Genomic DNA, 18,655 nt, shown 5'->3' with positions numbered 1-18,655 from the left:
AGGATGGAGCCAGGATGCCAGCCCAGGCCGTCTGGTTCCCAGCCACTCAGGCTTTGCTGCCTGTCAGTGACCCAGAGGACCCCTCCTTATAACAAACACCCCCATTCTATATAATGTGTTGGTTGGCATTTTCTTCTAGGATTCCTTTTTTGGTGATGCAGTTCTGGAGATCCAAACGGGGTTAAATCCAATTTGCAAGGGGATGCGAGCATGTGAAAAACCCAGACTTTTAGGTCTGTGGATGGGGCCATCTCCACACCTCAGTTTAGAATTATTCATTCTCAGTAGAAAACCTTCCCACAGACTGTGACCCCCACAGGCTTGGTTGAATGCCCCTCTCTGTGTCCTGCCACCCATGCCTGTGCTCCTGGAGCACGTCCCGTGCTGCGCTGGCACTGGTGGTTTGATCGAACTCCACGTTTAGCCAGGATGGAGCTGCCCTGTTCACTTTTGTATCTCCAGTACTCAGCACAGCGTCTGGCCCCTAGAAGTTCATAAGGGACACATATTTGTAGTTCTTAATGGTGGAGTAAATTAATATATTATGTTCATATGTATTATATATATAGAACTAATAAGAAGTGGCAGTAGTTTTTTATTGAGTATTTACTATATTCTAGGTACTATACAGGCTTACCTCATTTACTGCACTTACATACTGTGATTCTGGTTTTGTTTGTTTGTTTGTTTTTTAAACAAACTGAAGGTCTGTGACAATCCTGTGTGGAGCAAGTCTGTTGATGCCATTTTCCCAGCACCACTTGCTCACTTTGTGTCTGTCTTTCTCACATCTTGGTTATTATTGGAATACTTCAAACTTTTTCATAACTGTTATGTTTGTTATGGTTTGATGATAGTTGACATTCTTTAGCAAGAAAATACTTCTTAATTAAGGTCTACACATTGTCTTTTTTTAGACCTATTGCTATCACATGCTTCATAGATTACAGTATGGTGTAAATAAAATTTTATGTGCACTGGGAAATCAAAAATTTCATTTGACTCACTTGAATTGCAGTGATATGGACCAGAACCTGGCAATATCTCTGAGGTGCACCTGAAATTAAATTTTTTGCATACCTTACACAGATAATTGTAATACTAAGTTATGGTTTGCCAAAAAACTTTATTTCATCTAGTCCCTACAGTAATCTTGGGAGATAGGTATTCTTGTTACTCATATCACAGGTGATGGATGAAGCTGAGAGAGATTGTATGACTTGCTTAAGGTCGTCTGCTGTTGAAGTAATTGAGCCTGGAGTTGAACCCGTATCTGTCCGACTGGATACTATGTTCTTTGCATTTAGCATACTGCTTCTCTGGAGATTCCACAGTTGAGCCAAAGTGGAGAAATCATAGAATTTCTTGATCTTGAAAAATTTCGGAGAAGCCTTACCTCACTGTTATGATGACTTGCAGTAAGAGGAGAACAACAACAACAAAAAATAGGTTCAGTCTTGCTTGGCAGTGATTACTTTTTGTATGACTGCTTTTAGAGCATAATAGGACCTCTGCATGGACTGGCATTAACCTGTTTCAAAAAGGAAATAGCTTTTATGTATCTGTTGTTAACAATAGCATTTGTCTTCGTTAACACAAAATCAGCTCGATAAGCCAGATTGACTTACTAGATTCAAATGTATAATAACATGAGCATATTGTGATGGCTGCTTTACCAACATTGAAAATTGTATTCTTAATGTGATGTGGACTAGATAATGGGTGGGATCCAAGCTGGTGTTAATTAGATCTGGCTGTCTCTTCCGTTGATTGAAGACAGTGAAGAGACTGAGACATTATAGTATGTCCGTTAGCCCCTGAGCAATAGCTAGAGCTTTTCTTTTTATTACCCTAACTTAGTGTGCTCACAGTATGCCATTCATTTCCAGAACTGGTAATTTATTATATTCAAGGGTATTAGTTAATTTTATTAAAAGTTATATTTAACATTTTAAATAATACCAAGGGTTGTTTTTAATAGTAAAAACACATCTGTAATTTACAAATTGTATTTTGGTGAAAAGATTTTGTATTTTCATTTGCTTTATTAATGTAATTGATTAAATAAAACTTCTGTGGTTCTAGAAATTTGGATTTTTTTTTAAAGATTTTATTTATTTATTTGACAGAGAGAGATCACAGTAGACAGAGAGGCAGGCAGAGAGAGAGGAGGAAGCACGCTCCCCACCGAGCAGAGAGCCCGATGTGGGGCTTGATCCCAGGACCATGGGATCATGACCTGAGCTAAAGGCAGAGGCTTTAACCCACTGAGCCACCGAGGCACCCCTAGAAATTTGGATTCTTATAATTTGGTGGAGTATCCTTGGCCGTCACTATTTCTAGAAATGCAGGTTGACAGTTCCTACTAGTTGACACTGACTGATGTGAATGTCATCATATATAGACATTGGAGAGTTTGGGGTGGCGGTAACAAAAGAAAAATGGGTTTGAGAGAACACACAAACTCTTTGGTGTTGGTGTTTAATTAGGAGATTTGTTTCTCTCTCCTTTCAGACTGGTCGAATCGACAAATCCTACCCTACAGTATGTGGCCACACAGGACCGGTGCTCGACATAGACTGGTGCCCACATAACGATCAGGTCATTGCCAGTGGCTCAGAAGATTGCACAGTGATGGTAAGCTCCCAGGGTGTGGCAGGCACACAGGCCAGTGAGACCCACCCACCACTTCCAAAGAGAGTATGTGTGCAGAGAAAGTCATAGCAGTTCTGATTGTCCACTGGATTATACCCTGAGTGACATGAAAGCATATCTGTAGATAAGCCTCTTGTAAGCCCTTATATCAGAGACATTGTACTGTATTGTTTTTCTTCTTTTGTATGGATGTGCGTGTGTACATGCTTGCTGATGTTTGTCACACCTTTTCTGTGGCGTTCTGTGAATGCCATTGATCCACGAGCCTGCTCCCTCCCCAAAAAGGAAAGAAAAAACTGCTAACATGAATGGCCTATTACAGTGGAAAGTTACACATAAAAAATGCCGAAGATTATACATTAAAAAAGGAATATGTAACAGATAACTGGGGAATAGTAAAGTTTTGCAATAAGTTAAGTGTTTCTTTCCAAGCTAACGTCAGAAGGTGTGTTCTATCGAGTTGGACCCTCTTAAGAAAGTCCTTTTTCTGCAGATAAACAAACAACATGAAAGACATTTGAGTTCTTTACATTCCCTCATTTAGATTACAAAAGTAGATTATTTGTGAGACTGGGTTTTGGGATACTTTTTAACTAAAGCTGCTTATTCTTGATTATGTTCTTCTTAGCCTTAAAGTGTAATTATAGGTTTGGATCCATTCATAATCCTAGCCCAAAGTATGTTTACCATAAGTCCCTCTGGGGAGTAATGCACTAAGGGCAGAAATCAGTGAAGGTGCTCCCTCTGTCAGATGCAGTGGTCTCCTGCATGTCGGGTGCAGAAGTTGGAGACCCACACTACTGTTATTTCCCTCTTCATTTTCTGTCGCCTGAGCCAGACTTAGAAACATTGTTTGGAAAGTTTTATTAATTAAAATTATTGTACATAAACACAAATTAATTCCTGAACTGTGTCATTTAAACATTTACCCATTTTTCCTCATGGATTTTTGGCCGAGGATAACTCCTCCTGTGATCTCATAATTTTGGCAGCCAAGTCATATTATAATGAAATATGCTGCTGTTAAAAGGAATTGTTCTGCTTGGTGTGCCTTGCTAAATTGATCATTTTCATGACTGCAGACACATTTTACTAAGGAAAAGGAACATTATTGAGACCACTGATGCCAAAATCTTAAACTGAGACTTCTCTTAAGAAGCGGGTTTGATTCATCTTTTAAAAAAAAAAGAAAACACCCTTTTTTTGTTCTAAAACATGTAAGCAGGGAAGGAAGTTCAGTGAAATGAATACCCTCTCACCCCCACCCAGCTCCTTCTCAGACTCTTCCATGTGCTGCATCCCTGTCATAACCCCTCCCTCCCTCCCTAAAGTAACCACTGCTCCCACTCTTAAATACTTCTTGCTGTTCTTCATGGTTTTAATCACCTCAGCAAGCATTTCTAGACAGTGTAGCTTAGTTTTGCTGGCTTAAAGAACTTGATTTGTCTTCTAAATCTTTTGTATATCTTGTAGGTTCCTCCTCCATTATTTTCTTGTCCTTAACAATGAATCTAATGAAGAAGCCTGACCTTAGGCCTGCACCTTTAGCTATCTAGTTTTTGGTGATTGCACACTAATGGTTCAGTTCATCATGCTCCTCTGTCCTCTGAATTCCCTGCAAATTGGCAGCTGGATCCTGAAGTGTGATGAGGTTCAGGTTCGGTCCTTTCAGCAAGACTGTGTAGCTGGTGTTATGTTCTTCCATCAAGAGGCCGATGATCCCAAGATGTTTGGTCTTTGTTCTTTTTTGATTTGTGCAGCTATCTATGCTCACCACTCAGATGCCACAAATCGTTAGGGGGTCACAAAATGGTAATGTTAAATTCTATTATTTTGTTTCAGTTTTTAGCTGGTAAAATTGTAAGGTGATGCCCCTTCTTATATACTATTTGATTGCCCAGTAGTACTGTTCAAATAGGAAAGTAGGATAGATATTTGATTCTTTCCTTTTATTTACCCAGTTTTCAAGATAATGAATTGGTTCTCTGTCTTTTCAGAAGATGACCTGTTAGGTTCTCCCCACCCCCACCCTCTACCCCTGCTTCCATTTCATTTTGAGCTCATGGATTTGAACATATTTAGTGGGTTGTTTTTTTTTTTTTAAGATTTTATTTATTTATTTGTCAGAGAGAGAGTGAGCGAGAGCGAGCACAGGCAGACAGAGTGGCAGGCAGAGTCAGAGGGAGAAGCAGGCTCCCTGCGGAGCAAGGAGCCCGATGTGGGACTCGATCCCAGGACGCTGGGATCATGACCTGAGCCGAAGGCAGCTGCTTAACCAACTGAGCCACCCAGGCATCCCCATATTTAGTGGGTTTTAATTCATTACGATTCTTTTTTTTTTTTTTTTAAAGATTTTATTTATTTATTTGACAGAGAGAGATCACAAGCAGGCAGAGGCAGGCAGAGAGAGAGGAGGAAGCAGGCACCCTGCCGAGCAGAGAGCCCGATGAGGGACTCGATCTCAGGACCTGAGACCATGACCTGAACCGAAGGCAGCGGCTTAACCCACTGAGCCACCCAGGCGCCCCAATTCATTACGATTCTTACCTCAAAGCTCAGGTCATCCAGTCTTTGTTAGTGGGAACTTCAAGTTTCCCTGAGTTCTTTTGACAAACCCCTTGTTTTCGGTAGCTTCCTTGCTGTTTGGTATGTGAAGGTATTCAGGCTCATCTTGGACATCTCTTCACCCACACTTAATATCAGCCATTTCTCCCAGAAGCTCTGGCTTCTTTTAATGGAGAAATGGAATTTCTAGATCAGTCTGGATGCTGGGAATGCTCATTGTTACCATGTGATCATTTGTTTTTAAAGATTTTATTTATTTGAGAGAGTGAGCAAGCCAGAGTGAGAGAAAACACGAGTAGGGGGAGGGGGCAGAAGGAAAGGGAAAAGCACACTCCCTACCAACCAGGGAGCCCAGTGCAGGGACTCTGAAATCATGACCTGAGCCAAAACCCACGCTTAACCAACTGAACCACCCAGGTGCCCCGTTGGTGATCTTTTTTTTTTTTTTCTTTTTCTTAAGACTTCGCAGTAAATGGGGCGGGTTGGGGGGAATACACACACACACACACACACACACACACACACACACAGTTTCAAGGATAAAATACGTTGTGACTTCATCTTAATATTCCCTGTTCAAATTCTGGACTATCTAGTTTTGTTTTGTTTTAAAGATTTTATTTATTTGAGAGAGAGATCACAAGTAGGCAGAGAGGCAGGCAGAGAGAGGGGGAAAGCAGGCTCCCCGCTGAGCAGAGAGCCCAACGAGGGGCTTGATCCCAGGACCCTGAGATCATGACCTGAGCCGAAGACAGGCACTTAACCCACTCACCCACCCAGGCACTCCATGGACTATCTAGTTTTAACCTAACCTCTTGAATATTGGATTTTTATCTCTTCTTCCACACTGAGAATCTGGGTTCTCAAAAACTCAGAGGGTGAATTAGAGAGCCCTGATCTGTCTTGTATGCTTTATCGTATTATAGATATGATGGACTCAGCAAAAATACTGTTACAACCACCAGTTAATGATTACTAAAAATAGTTTCATAAAGCCACAACTTTTTACTTATGTCCACCTCTCTCTAGTCATTTAGATCATCTGAAGCATCTTCCCTGGTGGATTCTAGACCCCAGGATGCTAGAACCCAACCAGAGAGTACTTCTTTCTGGGACAGGCCCCACACTGAGGAGAGACTGCAAAGAATGGAATCAAATTGAAAAAGCTCATGGAAACAGTACTTTTTAAGTCCTTCTATGTAGATAGTAGCTCCTCAGGGACCTTCATTTTTTTTTTTAATTAATTAATTAATAAAAGATTTTATTTATTTATTTGACAGAGATCATAAGTAGTCAGAGAGGCAGGCAGAGAGAGAGAGGAGGAAGCAGGCTCCCTGCTGAGCAGAGAGTCTGATGTGGGGATCGATCCCAGGACCCTGAGATCATAACCTGAGCCGAAAGCAGAGGCTTTAACCCACTGAGCCACCCAGGCACCCCTCCTCAGGGACCTTTAGTTTTGGAGGTGAGTTTTTCTGAATATAAAATCCTCAGCTCATAGTTTTTCTTCATATCTTTAGATTATTCCATTTTCCATTCCATTATTCCATTTTCTTTTGGCATAAAGTATTCCTGTAAAAAAAAAAATTTCAGATAATATAGTTCTCTCTCTTTTATAAACCATATATTCTTTTTGCCTAGATGTTCATAAGATTTTTTTTTTTCTTAGAATACAGTAATCTTGCTAGAATATTGTTATTCTGACTTGGAATTCCTAAGTTGATGGTATGTTCTTTCAGTATAGGGTTTCAGGACTTTTTTCTCCTTCCCAGAATGTTTTCTCAATTATAGTCCTTCATATTTGCTCTATTTTTTTGCCTTGGTTTTCTTCTTTAGGGGCTCCTCCTGTTAATCCATATGCTTTGTCTTCTTTATTATCTTCAGTATTGGTCAGTTTCTCTCCCAACTTTTTTTTGTGTTCATTTATTTTATTTTTTTAATTAAAAATTTAAAAAAATTTTAAAAAAAGATTTTACTTATTACCTGTTTGAGAGAGAGACAGAGCGTTCGCATAGAGGGAGAGTGACAGAGAGAAGCAGACACCCCGCTGAGCGGGGAGGCCGATGCAGGGCTCCATCCCAGGACCCTGAGATCATGACCTGAGCCAAAGGCAGACTCTCAACCAACTGAGCCACCAGGCACCCCCCCCCAAAAAAATTAATTGAAATATAGTTGACATACTGTGTTTGTTATATTAGCTTCAGAACTTTAATCTTTTTTCTGCTTTTACCTTTTATTTCTTTGGGGGCATTATTAAGTTTTTGATAATGTGTTCTTTCTTGGTTAGTCTTCACTTCTAAAGTGATTTTTCTTTTGTATCTAATTTCAAAAAACTTTTGCCTCCTTTTGAGTTTTTCAAGTTCTGACTTTATTTTGTTTTGAAATAGTGATTGTTTTTCACTAGTTGAGGACACCTTCTTAGCATTCTTCAGTTGTCTATAGGACAATATTCTATGCCTTGTTCTCTTTGTTTCTTGTAGTAATTTGGGGGACCATGGCTTTTTTTCCTGATTTTTTACATGCGTTCAGTGGTTAGGTGGCTCAGTTCATATAGCCAACCTAACTTTACAGAGCTCCCCCTTGTGTCTCTTTTAGGCAGTGTTCAGCAGTATGGTGACTTGCTTTCTGAGATTTCTTGGCCTGCTTTTATTTGGTCTTCCTCATTCCTTTGTCCTTCTTATTTCTGTCCTTCTCAGATTTGATTCCATTCCTTGGAATTTCTCCTCATTGTGGACCCTGTCTCATAAAGGAGCCCTTTCAGTGGTTCATTTCTAGAGTATGGGGTCTAGACTGAGGTCTGGACTGCTCCGCCCCTTCAGACCTTTCTATTTCAGGTTCCTGTCCTCGCCTGCTTTTGGGTAAGGTAAAACCCTTCCCAGTGGCCCCTGCTTCTCTCACGTTGGCCTGTTACTCTCAGGTTTGTGAAGCACCCCATTGCTGCCCCATGATGTTTCCACAGAGACCCGTAATACACAGGTCATACGGCTATTGGTAGTTTTCTTCCTTCCACTGCGTTTGGGGGTTATCACCTAGTTCTAGGTTTTTGTTTTGTTAATCTGTTTGCTCTGTGTTCTTATTGAGAGACTTGAGAAGATCCCAAAACTGTGCTTGTTGCTGATGCCACCATCCTTCTGGAATCTTCTAATGTTCCCTTTTGTTGGTATTGCCAGAGTGAACATTTTGTAAATTGAACAATGCTTTGAGATAAATCCTCCTAGTTTGTTTTTTTTAAGCCCTTAAGTATGGCACTGATATTTTAATTATTTAATATCCCCCAAATCATTTGTTACTATTATTGGGGCAATTACAAGAAGCTTTTATAACTTAACAGTTGAAGTGAAATTTTAAAGAAATAGCTGCTTTTCTCCTACTATACCTTCTCAATACCTCATTTTCCTCTTTGCCCTCTTGAAAGTACACTGTATGATAATCTGTTTCAAACACAACACTTTCAGTTTTATTTTTAGTTTATTATTATATATTGTTTTATTATATATAATTTTATTATGACAATGATTATTTTTAAAGTAATCTCCACCTCTACTGTGGGGCTTAAACTCATGACACCCACTTTACTGATTGGAGTCAGCCAGGCATCCCAATACCTTTTTTTAAAAAGGAGAAATGCTTTCAGTATTTTCCCAAGCCTAGGCTACTACTAGCCTGGGTAGTAATCCAGGAGCTACAAATAGTAGGTAGCATAACGAGGCCTCATTCTAGTAGGAGAAGAATCCCAAGATGGGGGATTTGGAGCGCATGCAGGCCGCTTACATACCCTCAACCTCCTCTGCCTTACAGGTAAAGTAATGGTAACAATAACAACAGGAAGGAAACTATACATATAAAACGTTTAGTATTTTTTCAGTATACCTGTAGTGGGTTCATAGAAGTAAGAATATCTTTAGCAAATACTCAGTTTAAAAAATACAATAGAACCACTTTGCCAAATGAACTGTAAAAGAATTAAGGTTTTTTTGTTTTGTTTTGTTTTGTTTTGTTTGTTAAGAAAGAACATGTACGCAGGCAGGGGTGGACTGAGGGTTGTGGAGCGAGGAGGGGCAGAGGAAGAGAATCTTAAGTAGTCTCCATGCCCAGCACATGTTCTGTTGCAAGGGCTCCATCACACAACTCTGAGATGATAATGCTAGCCGAAATCAATTTGGACGCTCAACCCTGTGCCACCCAGGCGCCCCTACATTTATTTTGAAAGCTTTTTGTATTTATAGTTTTAATTCCATTAAGTCCTAAGCATTTAAGCATTGATTTGTTAATTTGGCAAGCATTGATTAAGTGACAGCAATGTCCTTTTGATTGTAGGTTTATGCTGATGGTATATTCCTTCATCTTTTACAGATGACTTTTTTTAATTTGAAAAAAAAAATTAGTTGTATTTCTTGTTATAAGAACAGCAGATAGCACTATATAGTAGACTAAGATTTTCTAAGTAAAACAATTTTTTTTAGCATATGATGTATTATTTGCCTCAGGGATACAGGTCTATAATTCATCAGTCTTACACAATTCACAGCACTCACCATAGCACATACCCTCCCCAGTCACCCCATCCCTCCCACTCTCTCTACTCCAGCAACCTGCAGTTTGTTTCCTGAGATTTAAGAGTCTCTTATAGAGTCTCTTATGGTTTGTCTGCCTCTCTGGTTTTGTCTTGTTTCATTTTTTCCTCTCTTCCCCTGTGATCCTTTGCCTGCTTCTCAAATTCCTCAGATCAGTGAGATTGAATGATGATAGTCTTTCTCTGATTGACTTAATTCGCTTAGCATAATACCCTCTAGTTCTATCCATATCATTGCAAATGGCAATGTTTCATTTTTGATGGCTGCATAATACCCCATTGTGTGTGTGTGTGTGTGTGTGTGTGTGTGTGTGTGTGTGTGTGTTTCACATCTTATCATTAATACAGATGACTTCTTGGATGCCTGGGTGGCTCAGTGGGTCAAGCCTCTCTGCCTTCGGCTCTAGGTCATGATCTCAGGATCCTGGTATCGAGCCCCACATGGGGCTCTCTGCTCAGCAAGGAGCCTGCTTCCTCCTCTCTCTCTGCCTGCCTGTGATCGCTCTCTCTCTCTCTCTGTCAAATAAATAAACAAAATCTTTAAAAATATATATAGATGACTTCTTTAAGTGGTCTAAAAGTAAATTATATTGGTTTAGTTTACCTTTAATTTATTACCTTTTGAAGCAGTGTCTTGCACTGGCAGAAAGCAATTATATAAATCCTCCTCCCAGAATTTATAATCTGCTTCTAGGTTTTCCAGACTTCTTATATTGTGAGTTCTGTTCTCCAACAATACCTTTTCATAGAGAGTTTTGTTTTTTTTTTTTAAAGATTTTATTTATTTATTTGACAGACAGAGATCACAAGTAGGCAGAGAGGCAGGCAGAGAGAGAGGAAGGGAAGCAGGCTCCCCGCTGAGCAGAGAGCCCGATGCGGGGCTTGATCCCAGGACCCTGGGATCATGACCTGAGCTGAAGGCAGAGGCTTAACCCACTGAGCTACCCAGGCGCCCCTCTCATAGAGAGTTTTAAAGATTGTGACTACTAAGTATTTGACTTGGAAAAAGTTTAGCTCCAGGAAAACATTACTGTTTTAAATAATAGGAAGAGTAGCCAAGTTAAGTTTAGTGATTGATACTGACTCACCATTGTTCCTTATCTGCAGGGAGTAATCAAACACAAATCTAAGAAATGGCTGATTCAAACTGTGAGCTGCAGTCATCGTTTCTTCCAGAATCTGGGAGAGGGAAAGATCTTGGAAACAGCGTGTTTGTGTTACCCATTTCGGCTAGTAGTTCAAAGGGACACTTTTCCCTTCTCCCAAATCAGTCTTACACTAGAAGTCAACAGAAGTAAACTCCCCATTTTGCACATCGTTTCTTCTATGACAGATTTTCCTAATTAGTTTTTGCCTCTAAATACAAATGGAAGTGGTATTGTCATTGGTGAGAAGAGTGAATCCCTTGGTCATTCTTAGGCTTCATGTTCTTTCCACTTTGTGCAGATTGCAGCGGGCCCTTTACCAGCAGGTATTTTAACCTGAGGACATTCGAAATGAGCTCTCAGTTCTGGATTTTCCCAAAACTTGTATTGTTCTCACCAGCCTGGTTCTTGGAGGCAGTTTCTGTGGGGAAGCCTGCGGCTCTGCAGCTCTCGCGGGCTCAGTAAGCCCCTTCCTGACTCTTGAGGAGGCTCCATTTGCCCTTTGGAACTGGTTTCCTTAGCATTTAAAAAGTGTAGGGCCTTTGGTGGGTAGTAGCCCTTTTTATGGCTATGACTTTAGTACCTGGGGGTGATTAAAGTGGAGAAGCAGTGTCTGGAAAAGCTTCGTGTGTGCTTTAGATTTGCCCTGTGTTTGAGACCCAAAACTATCAATGAATTGTGCTTCAAAATTACTGTTCGAGAGAAACCCAAGTTCCTTAATTTTCATCACTTTTTTCTCTTTTCTTTTCTTTCTCCCTCTTTCTTTCTTTCTTCTTTTCTTTTCGATTTTAGTTTTAAGTCATCTCTACACCCATTGTGGGGCTTGAACTCACAGCCCTGACTGAGATCAAGAGTCACAGGCTCTACTGACGGAACCAGCCAGGCGCCCCATTTAGCACTTTTTTCTTACTGGAACTATTCTACAGAACTGTCCTTTTTTACATTTTCAGAATTTCACATGTTGAAAAGGATTCCGGTGATACATTAGTTCATGAACATGTGCTTCAAGTTATTTTTTTTCCAGAACCATGATGGGTTTTTACTGATTGATTTGCTTTTTTCATCTGGAAGCCCTTGGGAGTGATGACGTGTTTTGTTTTGTTTTGAAACACAACATTGCCATAGCAATGTCTAGTCCAAATAGGAAATTTGAGGAATACACAGTATTATTTAAAAATCAAAACAAAGCAAAAATTCAACTGGAGGAGAGAGAGAGAGAGAGCTGCTTATCCCTGGTGTGCTGAGATGCTCAGTCTGGGTACAGCAGAGGATGGTTGGTGCCTCTTTTCCTCTCCTCACTGACAGGTTTTTGAAAAAGCTCTTTGGTTTTAGAATAGTGGCTTGAGCAGCTAAACATGAAACAGAGTAAAGCTAATAGACCTGTGTTGAAATCAGAGCTTTTCTCCTTTGTGCTGATCGGCCTAGGCATGTATTAGAGCTTTCACTCATTTATTTACATCATTGGATGTAAATTAAATAGTTGGGTACAGTGCTGAGTCAGTTTGAAGACAAGGCTTATGAAAGAAATTCTGGTGTTTACACCTAAAAATATATGCATGGTTCTAGTAAACAGCAAGAAAAATAATTGTGAACATAGTAAGCATTTTTTTTTGGGGGGGGGGCAAGCCAGTGTTTTATAAGCCCTTATGTGCATGATTACATTTAATCATTATAACAGCAAAGTGAGGCCAAGAGTATGTCCCATTTTACAGCTTATGGAACACCACCCCAGACAGCAACTGGTTTGTCAGAGGTTACCCTGTTTTCAGTATCTTTTCAGTATCTCACATCAGGGGAGTGCTTCAGGTAGCAGAATGTTTTAGCTCTTTTCTTATATCCTTTAACACCTGTATGGAGAGCTGCTGCTGGCCCCATACCAAATAAGGAAGCTGCAGCTCCCAGAAGTGAGGTCTGTTCTTAATGTTAACATAGCCATTTGGTGTCCTAGCTCTGTTGGGAGGCCATGTCTTCTGGCGTCCAGGTCGGCATCCTTTCTGCCACACCAGGCTACATTCCAGCTTATGCACAAGAAGACTAAACCTGTACCAAGTGGGGGTTCTGCTTTGTTGTCCCTGCGCTTCAGGAGCCAAGACTTCTTCAGCCCAAATAAGAAGGCTGTTGCCTGGAAGCCTCAGACAACCCTCCGAAGGGCAGAGAGCCACATAACGACAGGCCTGTGAGTAGGGCCAGTGCGCACCAGCCAAGCAGTGTGCATGCTTTATGTGGAAGAGTTTACGGGTCTTCAGCCCTTTTCCACAGTCCACAGTGCAGAACACCACCACCTTTATTTACCAGTGAAGTCAAGAGTTCCGTCATCTTTTCATTTAGTTTCACAGACTTTTCTAGTCACTGACACCTCCCACTGTAAATCCTCAGGTCTGTGTTACTCCTTCCTTCTTTCCTCTTCTTCCTGTCACCTAACTCCTGTTCCTTGTTAGAGGCCATCCCTCAGAGTCTTCCTGGATGCACCAGACTGGAGAGCAAGAAGGTCACTTCATGACACTTGGCATTTTTGTGCAGTCCTTGTCTTACACCTGTGTAGCTTTGGTTACATACTCTGTGGTTTCCTGGCACATAATACAGGCAGTAGCAATAGTTAACACTTAGGAAGAGCCTGCCTTATGACAGGCATTATTCTAAATACTTTAGATTCTTACTGCCACATTGCTTCTCAAAACAACATGTATTGAAAGCAGATTCCTTATTTCCCATTCTATAGATGAAGAAATCGTAAAGCTCAGAAAATTTAGGTCAATGTCTTCAAGGTTATGTAGCTGATACGGGGCTGAATCAGGAACTGGGCAGTCTGTTCTAGTTCTGGAGTCCCATGTTCTTAACCACTATACTGTTCTGTCTCTGACTGTATGCCAGGCACCGTTCTAGGGCTTACAAACTCATGTAACTCCCACAGCAGGCCTAGAAAGTGTAAGTATTCGTTTCTTCTGTGCAGTGACATTGAGTTGTTTGTCCAAGATCATAGCTGTAAGTGTCCCAGGCAGGATTTGAACCCAGGGTCTGTTTGGCTCTGGAGCCCATGGCACAACCTTCTACATCATACCACTGGCCTTTGATTTTTGGTCTCTTAGAAATCTCTGCTTTTTGTTAGTAAGCCCCTCAACTGCAGAGCCTGTGTGTAGTCACCCCTTCCCCTCTTGCCTGGTAATAGGCCTGCCTGATAGAGGCTACTGAAGAGATGCGCTGTGTGAATGAGTGACTGAGGTGGTAAAATGGGTTAGAAACCATTGAATCTGCAAGGTGAGATTAAAAAAGGAACAGAATTTCCTCATTTAAAAAATTACATTATGATTGTTTTTGCTCCATCATTAAAATTTCCTTGCAATCCAAGGAAAACCTGGATGAGGAAGGAGATAGGAAAAGGTAAAGTCCCATTATGGGCTCTGCTTCTGCCCTCATATTTAAGATTGGCAATGCTGACTATTAACAAAGACTTCCCTCACTTCACGCTTCATTAGGGATTTAGAAAGCACAGTATTTCATTCTGGTCAGAGTCAAATACAGGGTGCAGAGGTTTCTGGTCCTTGTAAGAGCAGCCAGCAGCCCATGGTTGTGGTGCCATCTGGAGATGGCAGGTGGTGCTACCACTCCTCCAGTTCTAAGCCCCGGTCAGAATTCGGTTTGGAAAATGCATTTCCTGTTGAGTCACTAAAATCCCATTTCATAATAGTTTCTCTGTGACTTTAGGCTTTGATCAAATCAGTTTTCTGTTCTTTCTGTTAAAACAAACAAACAAACAAAAACCCAAGACCTGTTCTATATTCAGATAGTTAAGTTCAATTTGGAGTCGTTTGACTAATCATAAACCCTTCACTAAAAGTAAAGGGTGTGTATCAGGATGAAAGTAAACCTCCCGATGCTGGGGGTGGTAAGCAGATGCTCACACCCCTAGGGAAGAGAGACACGGGTCAGTCTGTCTGTTGGAGAGAGGCAAGGTAGGTTTTCTTTTGCCCTCTGTCCTTGTTCACAACTGCATTGTTTAAAATTTGCTGAATGATGAGGGTTCAGGGGAAATCAGGTGACGTCTAGACTTGGGCCCTTAGAAGGCACATTTGTTTTGCCATGATTGGCATAAGGGATTATAGTTAGCCTGGGCAGAATTAGCTGTAAGAATGAAAGATCACTTAATTTGTGACTTTTTCCCATTCTTGAGGATGGCAGACTTTTTCTTCTAATTTTTTGCAGGACAGCAGAACTGAGCTGAACCTTAAACACTCATCTAATCCAGATCTCTGCCTTCCCTAAGCAGTTGAAAACAGACAGTTGTTTGTCTCCTTAAAAATCCCCAACAAAGGAAAATTCTGTTTCTCACTTGTTCCACTGTTGAGCATGATTGTTCACTGGCAAGTTCTAAATTTTTCACAAACTAGTTCCTTAAAATCTTTGGTGGTAAATTTACTTATTTTTTTTTTTAAGATTTTATTTATTTATTTGACAGAGATCACAAGTAGGCAGAGAGGCAGACAAAGAGAGAAGAGGAAGCAGGCTCCCGGCTGAGCAGAGAGTCTGATGTGGGGCTCAATCCCAGGACTTTGGGATCATGACCTGAGCCGAAGGCAGAGACTTTAACTGACTGAGCCACCCAGGCGCCCCTAAATTTACTTATTTTAATATATTACTTAAAACATTTGAATTGTTTTAAATATATTTTATACTATAATATATTTTAATATTATTATAATATTTTATATAATACATATTTTTATATATAATTTATTTTAATATATAATATATTTTAGATATATTAATGTGTTTTAATCTCCATATAAAAGAAGATAGTTATTTTAAACTTTAGCCTTTTCACAAACTTAAATATTACTTAATGCCTTTTCTACAGGATTCTTAGTGCTACTCACTTAGTGGTGTCTCGTTTCTTTCTTCTTAGAGGGTGTCTCTTAACACTGTCAAAGTCTTTTGTCCCTTCCGTCTAATGCTTTTCCCATCCCAATCCCCCTCTGCTACCCAGGCATGTTCCCAGTTAAGATACAATGAATCTTGTGTGTGTCTTCACCAGTCAAGAGGATTTTTAAAACTGCTTCATTGAACTATAATTCACATACAGGTCACCCACTTAAAGTGTACAATTTAAGGTCTTAATTTATTCACAGATACATAAAACCATCAGAGGAGACAATTTTAGCACATTTCATCACCTCAAAAAGACACTCTGTAACCCTTAGCTATCCCTACCTCTGAGTCACTAGCACTAAGCAACCACTAATCTACTTTCTATTTCTGTGTATTTTTCTGTTCTGGACATTTCATATACACAGAATCTTGTAATATGTGGTCTTTTGGAATTAGCTTTTTTTTATTTAGCATTATATTTTCAAGCTTCATCCATGTTTTAGCATGAATCAGTATTTAGTTTCTTCTCATGGACAAGTAGTATTCCCCCTGTATAGCTATATCACATTTTGTTCATCCGTTTCTCAGTTGCTGGACCTTTGGGTTGTTTCTGCATTTTGGCATTCATGAATAATGCTGCTGTGAACATTTATGTACAGATTTTTGTGTGGATATGTATTTTCATTTCTCTTGCATTACCTTGGGAGTGATATTGCTGGGCCACATAGTAACTCTATGTTTTAACATTTGAGAACTGCCAGACTTTTCCAAAGCAGCCACACCATTTTACATTCCTACCAGTGGTGTAGGGGGTTCTGATTGCCCCTCATCTTCACCAGCACTCACTGTTTGTCTTTTGATTATAGCCTCCCCTTGGGTATGAACTGATGTTTTATTGTGGTTTAGCTTTGCGTTTCCCTAATGACTAATAATGACAAGCATGTTTTCATGTGCCTTTAAACTATCTGTATATCCTTCTTGAAGAAATATTCTATTTAAATCCCTTGCCCATTTAAAAAATTGGGTTATTTTCCTTTCATTATTGATTCGTTAAGAGTTTTTTAATACATTCTTTTTCACTGTTTTGTGTTCTTTGAAAGGCAGAGTTTTTAATTTTGATGAGGCCGGTTTATTTTTTTCTTTGTAAGATTTTTCTGTGTTAGATATTACAGAGTTATTAGGTATATTTGTATTTTCCAAATGTAAAATCACAGAAAACATGGTGTTTTAAAAATGACACCGTCCCTTAGGAGCCCTGGTGGGTGGAGTTTGCTCTCCCCTCAGAACCCTGGCCTCACTGGGAGCTGTCATCCCAGTGCTGCTTCTCATGGGTGCTTCACTTGTTTCCTATTCTTCTTTCATTGATGTTGTTGTTGTTTTTCCTTCCGTGCTTCTAACTGGAGAGTTTTGAATTTAACAGGGAATTTAAAATAAAATCTCGGGGCACCTGGGTGGCTCAGTGGGTTAAGCCGCTGCCTTCGGCTCAGGTCATGATCTCAGGGTCCTGGGATCGAGTCCCGCATCGGGCTCTCTGCTCAGCAGGGAGCCTGCTTCCTCCTCTCTCTCTCTGCCTGCCTCTCTGCCTACTTGTGATCTCTCTCTGTCAAATAATAAATAAAATCTTTTTAAAAAAAATAAAATAAAATAAAATCTCAACTATTAAGTACAAGTGGAGAAGCAACATTTTGTAGGCCTGACGGGTGTTCTGATCTTTAATATTCTACTCCATTTTTTAAAAACCTGCATAGTCAGTGTACAGTATTCTTTGGATCTTTCATCCAAAAACCAGTGTGTGTTCTGTTTATACAGAGCAGGTCAGCAAACTGGATGGTCACAGGAAAGGTGACAATGAAAGATCATCCCTCACAATCCCTCTTGCTTTCTTTCCCAACAGGTGTGGCAGATCCCAGAAAATGGACTTACCCTTTCCCTGACCGAACCTGTGGTGATTTTAGAAGGCCACTCGAAGAGAGTCGGCATTGTGGCCTGGCATCCGACTGCCCGCAATGTCCTTCTTAGCGCAGGTAGGAGAGAACAGTAACCAGTGTTTTGATGTGTGCTGTGCACATCTGAGGCAGCGCACTGGGAATCGATGATGAGGGGCTGAGATGTGGTGGCTCTACAGCCCCGCTGCCCACATACACACAGCTATGTGTTGAAAGCTACTTGGGTAGTCTGACTCAAGACTTCTTCCCCAGAGAAATGAAAAGATACATTCTTACCTAACATTCCAGCAGATTCATGGCTCCTGTTGGGGCCTTTCCTGGACCACAGTTTTAGTTTACTCCTTTTATAGCAGGAGGATCCCTGGTAGGAACCTGGGGTACCAGCTCTGAATGTTATTGCCAACTTCAGGCAGATCTTGTTAGGCAAATCTCCTCCTTCTGTTAAAAAGGAGAAAATAAAATCATTTGTAATCCAGCTACCACCCAGAATATCATCATTGATATTTCTTTCCAGAAGATACTTTCATGCACATAGATGTGCACATAGATGATTTTACCTACAAAGATGGGTTCAGAAACTTTACATGTGACCTGCTTTCTGTGCTTAGTCGTGTCCTGGTCCTGTTTGTGTGTCATTAAATGTTATTCCTGTGATTTTTTTTTTTTTTTTTTAAGATTTTGTTTATTTATTTGAGAGTGAGAGAGCTCGAGAGCAGGATGAGGGTCAGAGGGAGAAACAGACTTCCCACTGAGCAGGGACCTTGATGCAGGGCTCAATCCCAGGAATCTGTGATTGTGACCTGAGCTGAAGGCAGGTGCTTAACTGACTGAGCTACCCAGACGCCCATTCCTGTGTTATTTTTAACACCGCCATTAATAGTCCCTTGTCTGGATACCTTCATTTATTTAAT

The 18,655-nt window shown here is 40.4% G+C and overlaps 1 protein-coding gene across 1 annotated transcript in view; it reads left to right on the top strand.

The window, feature by feature from the left end:
• Positions 1 to 18,655, top strand: part of CORO1C (coronin 1C) — a 73,660-nt gene that overhangs the window by 41,878 nt on the left and 13,127 nt on the right. Inside the window, exons 3-4 of the mRNA XM_059408619.1 lie at positions 2,515 to 2,637; positions 17,693 to 17,822. Of these exons, the coding sequence (XP_059264602.1) occupies positions 2,515 to 2,637; positions 17,693 to 17,822 (253 nt within the window). The remainder of the gene's footprint in view (positions 1 to 2,514; positions 2,638 to 17,692; positions 17,823 to 18,655) is intronic.

This window comes from Mustela nigripes, chromosome 8 (assembly GCF_022355385.1).
Source record: "Mustela nigripes isolate SB6536 chromosome 8, MUSNIG.SB6536, whole genome shotgun sequence".
NCBI classification, from domain to species: domain Eukaryota; kingdom Metazoa; phylum Chordata; class Mammalia; order Carnivora; family Mustelidae; genus Mustela; species Mustela nigripes.
The sequence above is the reverse complement of the archived record's forward strand: the minus strand, read 5'-3'. Positions and strand labels throughout refer to the sequence as shown.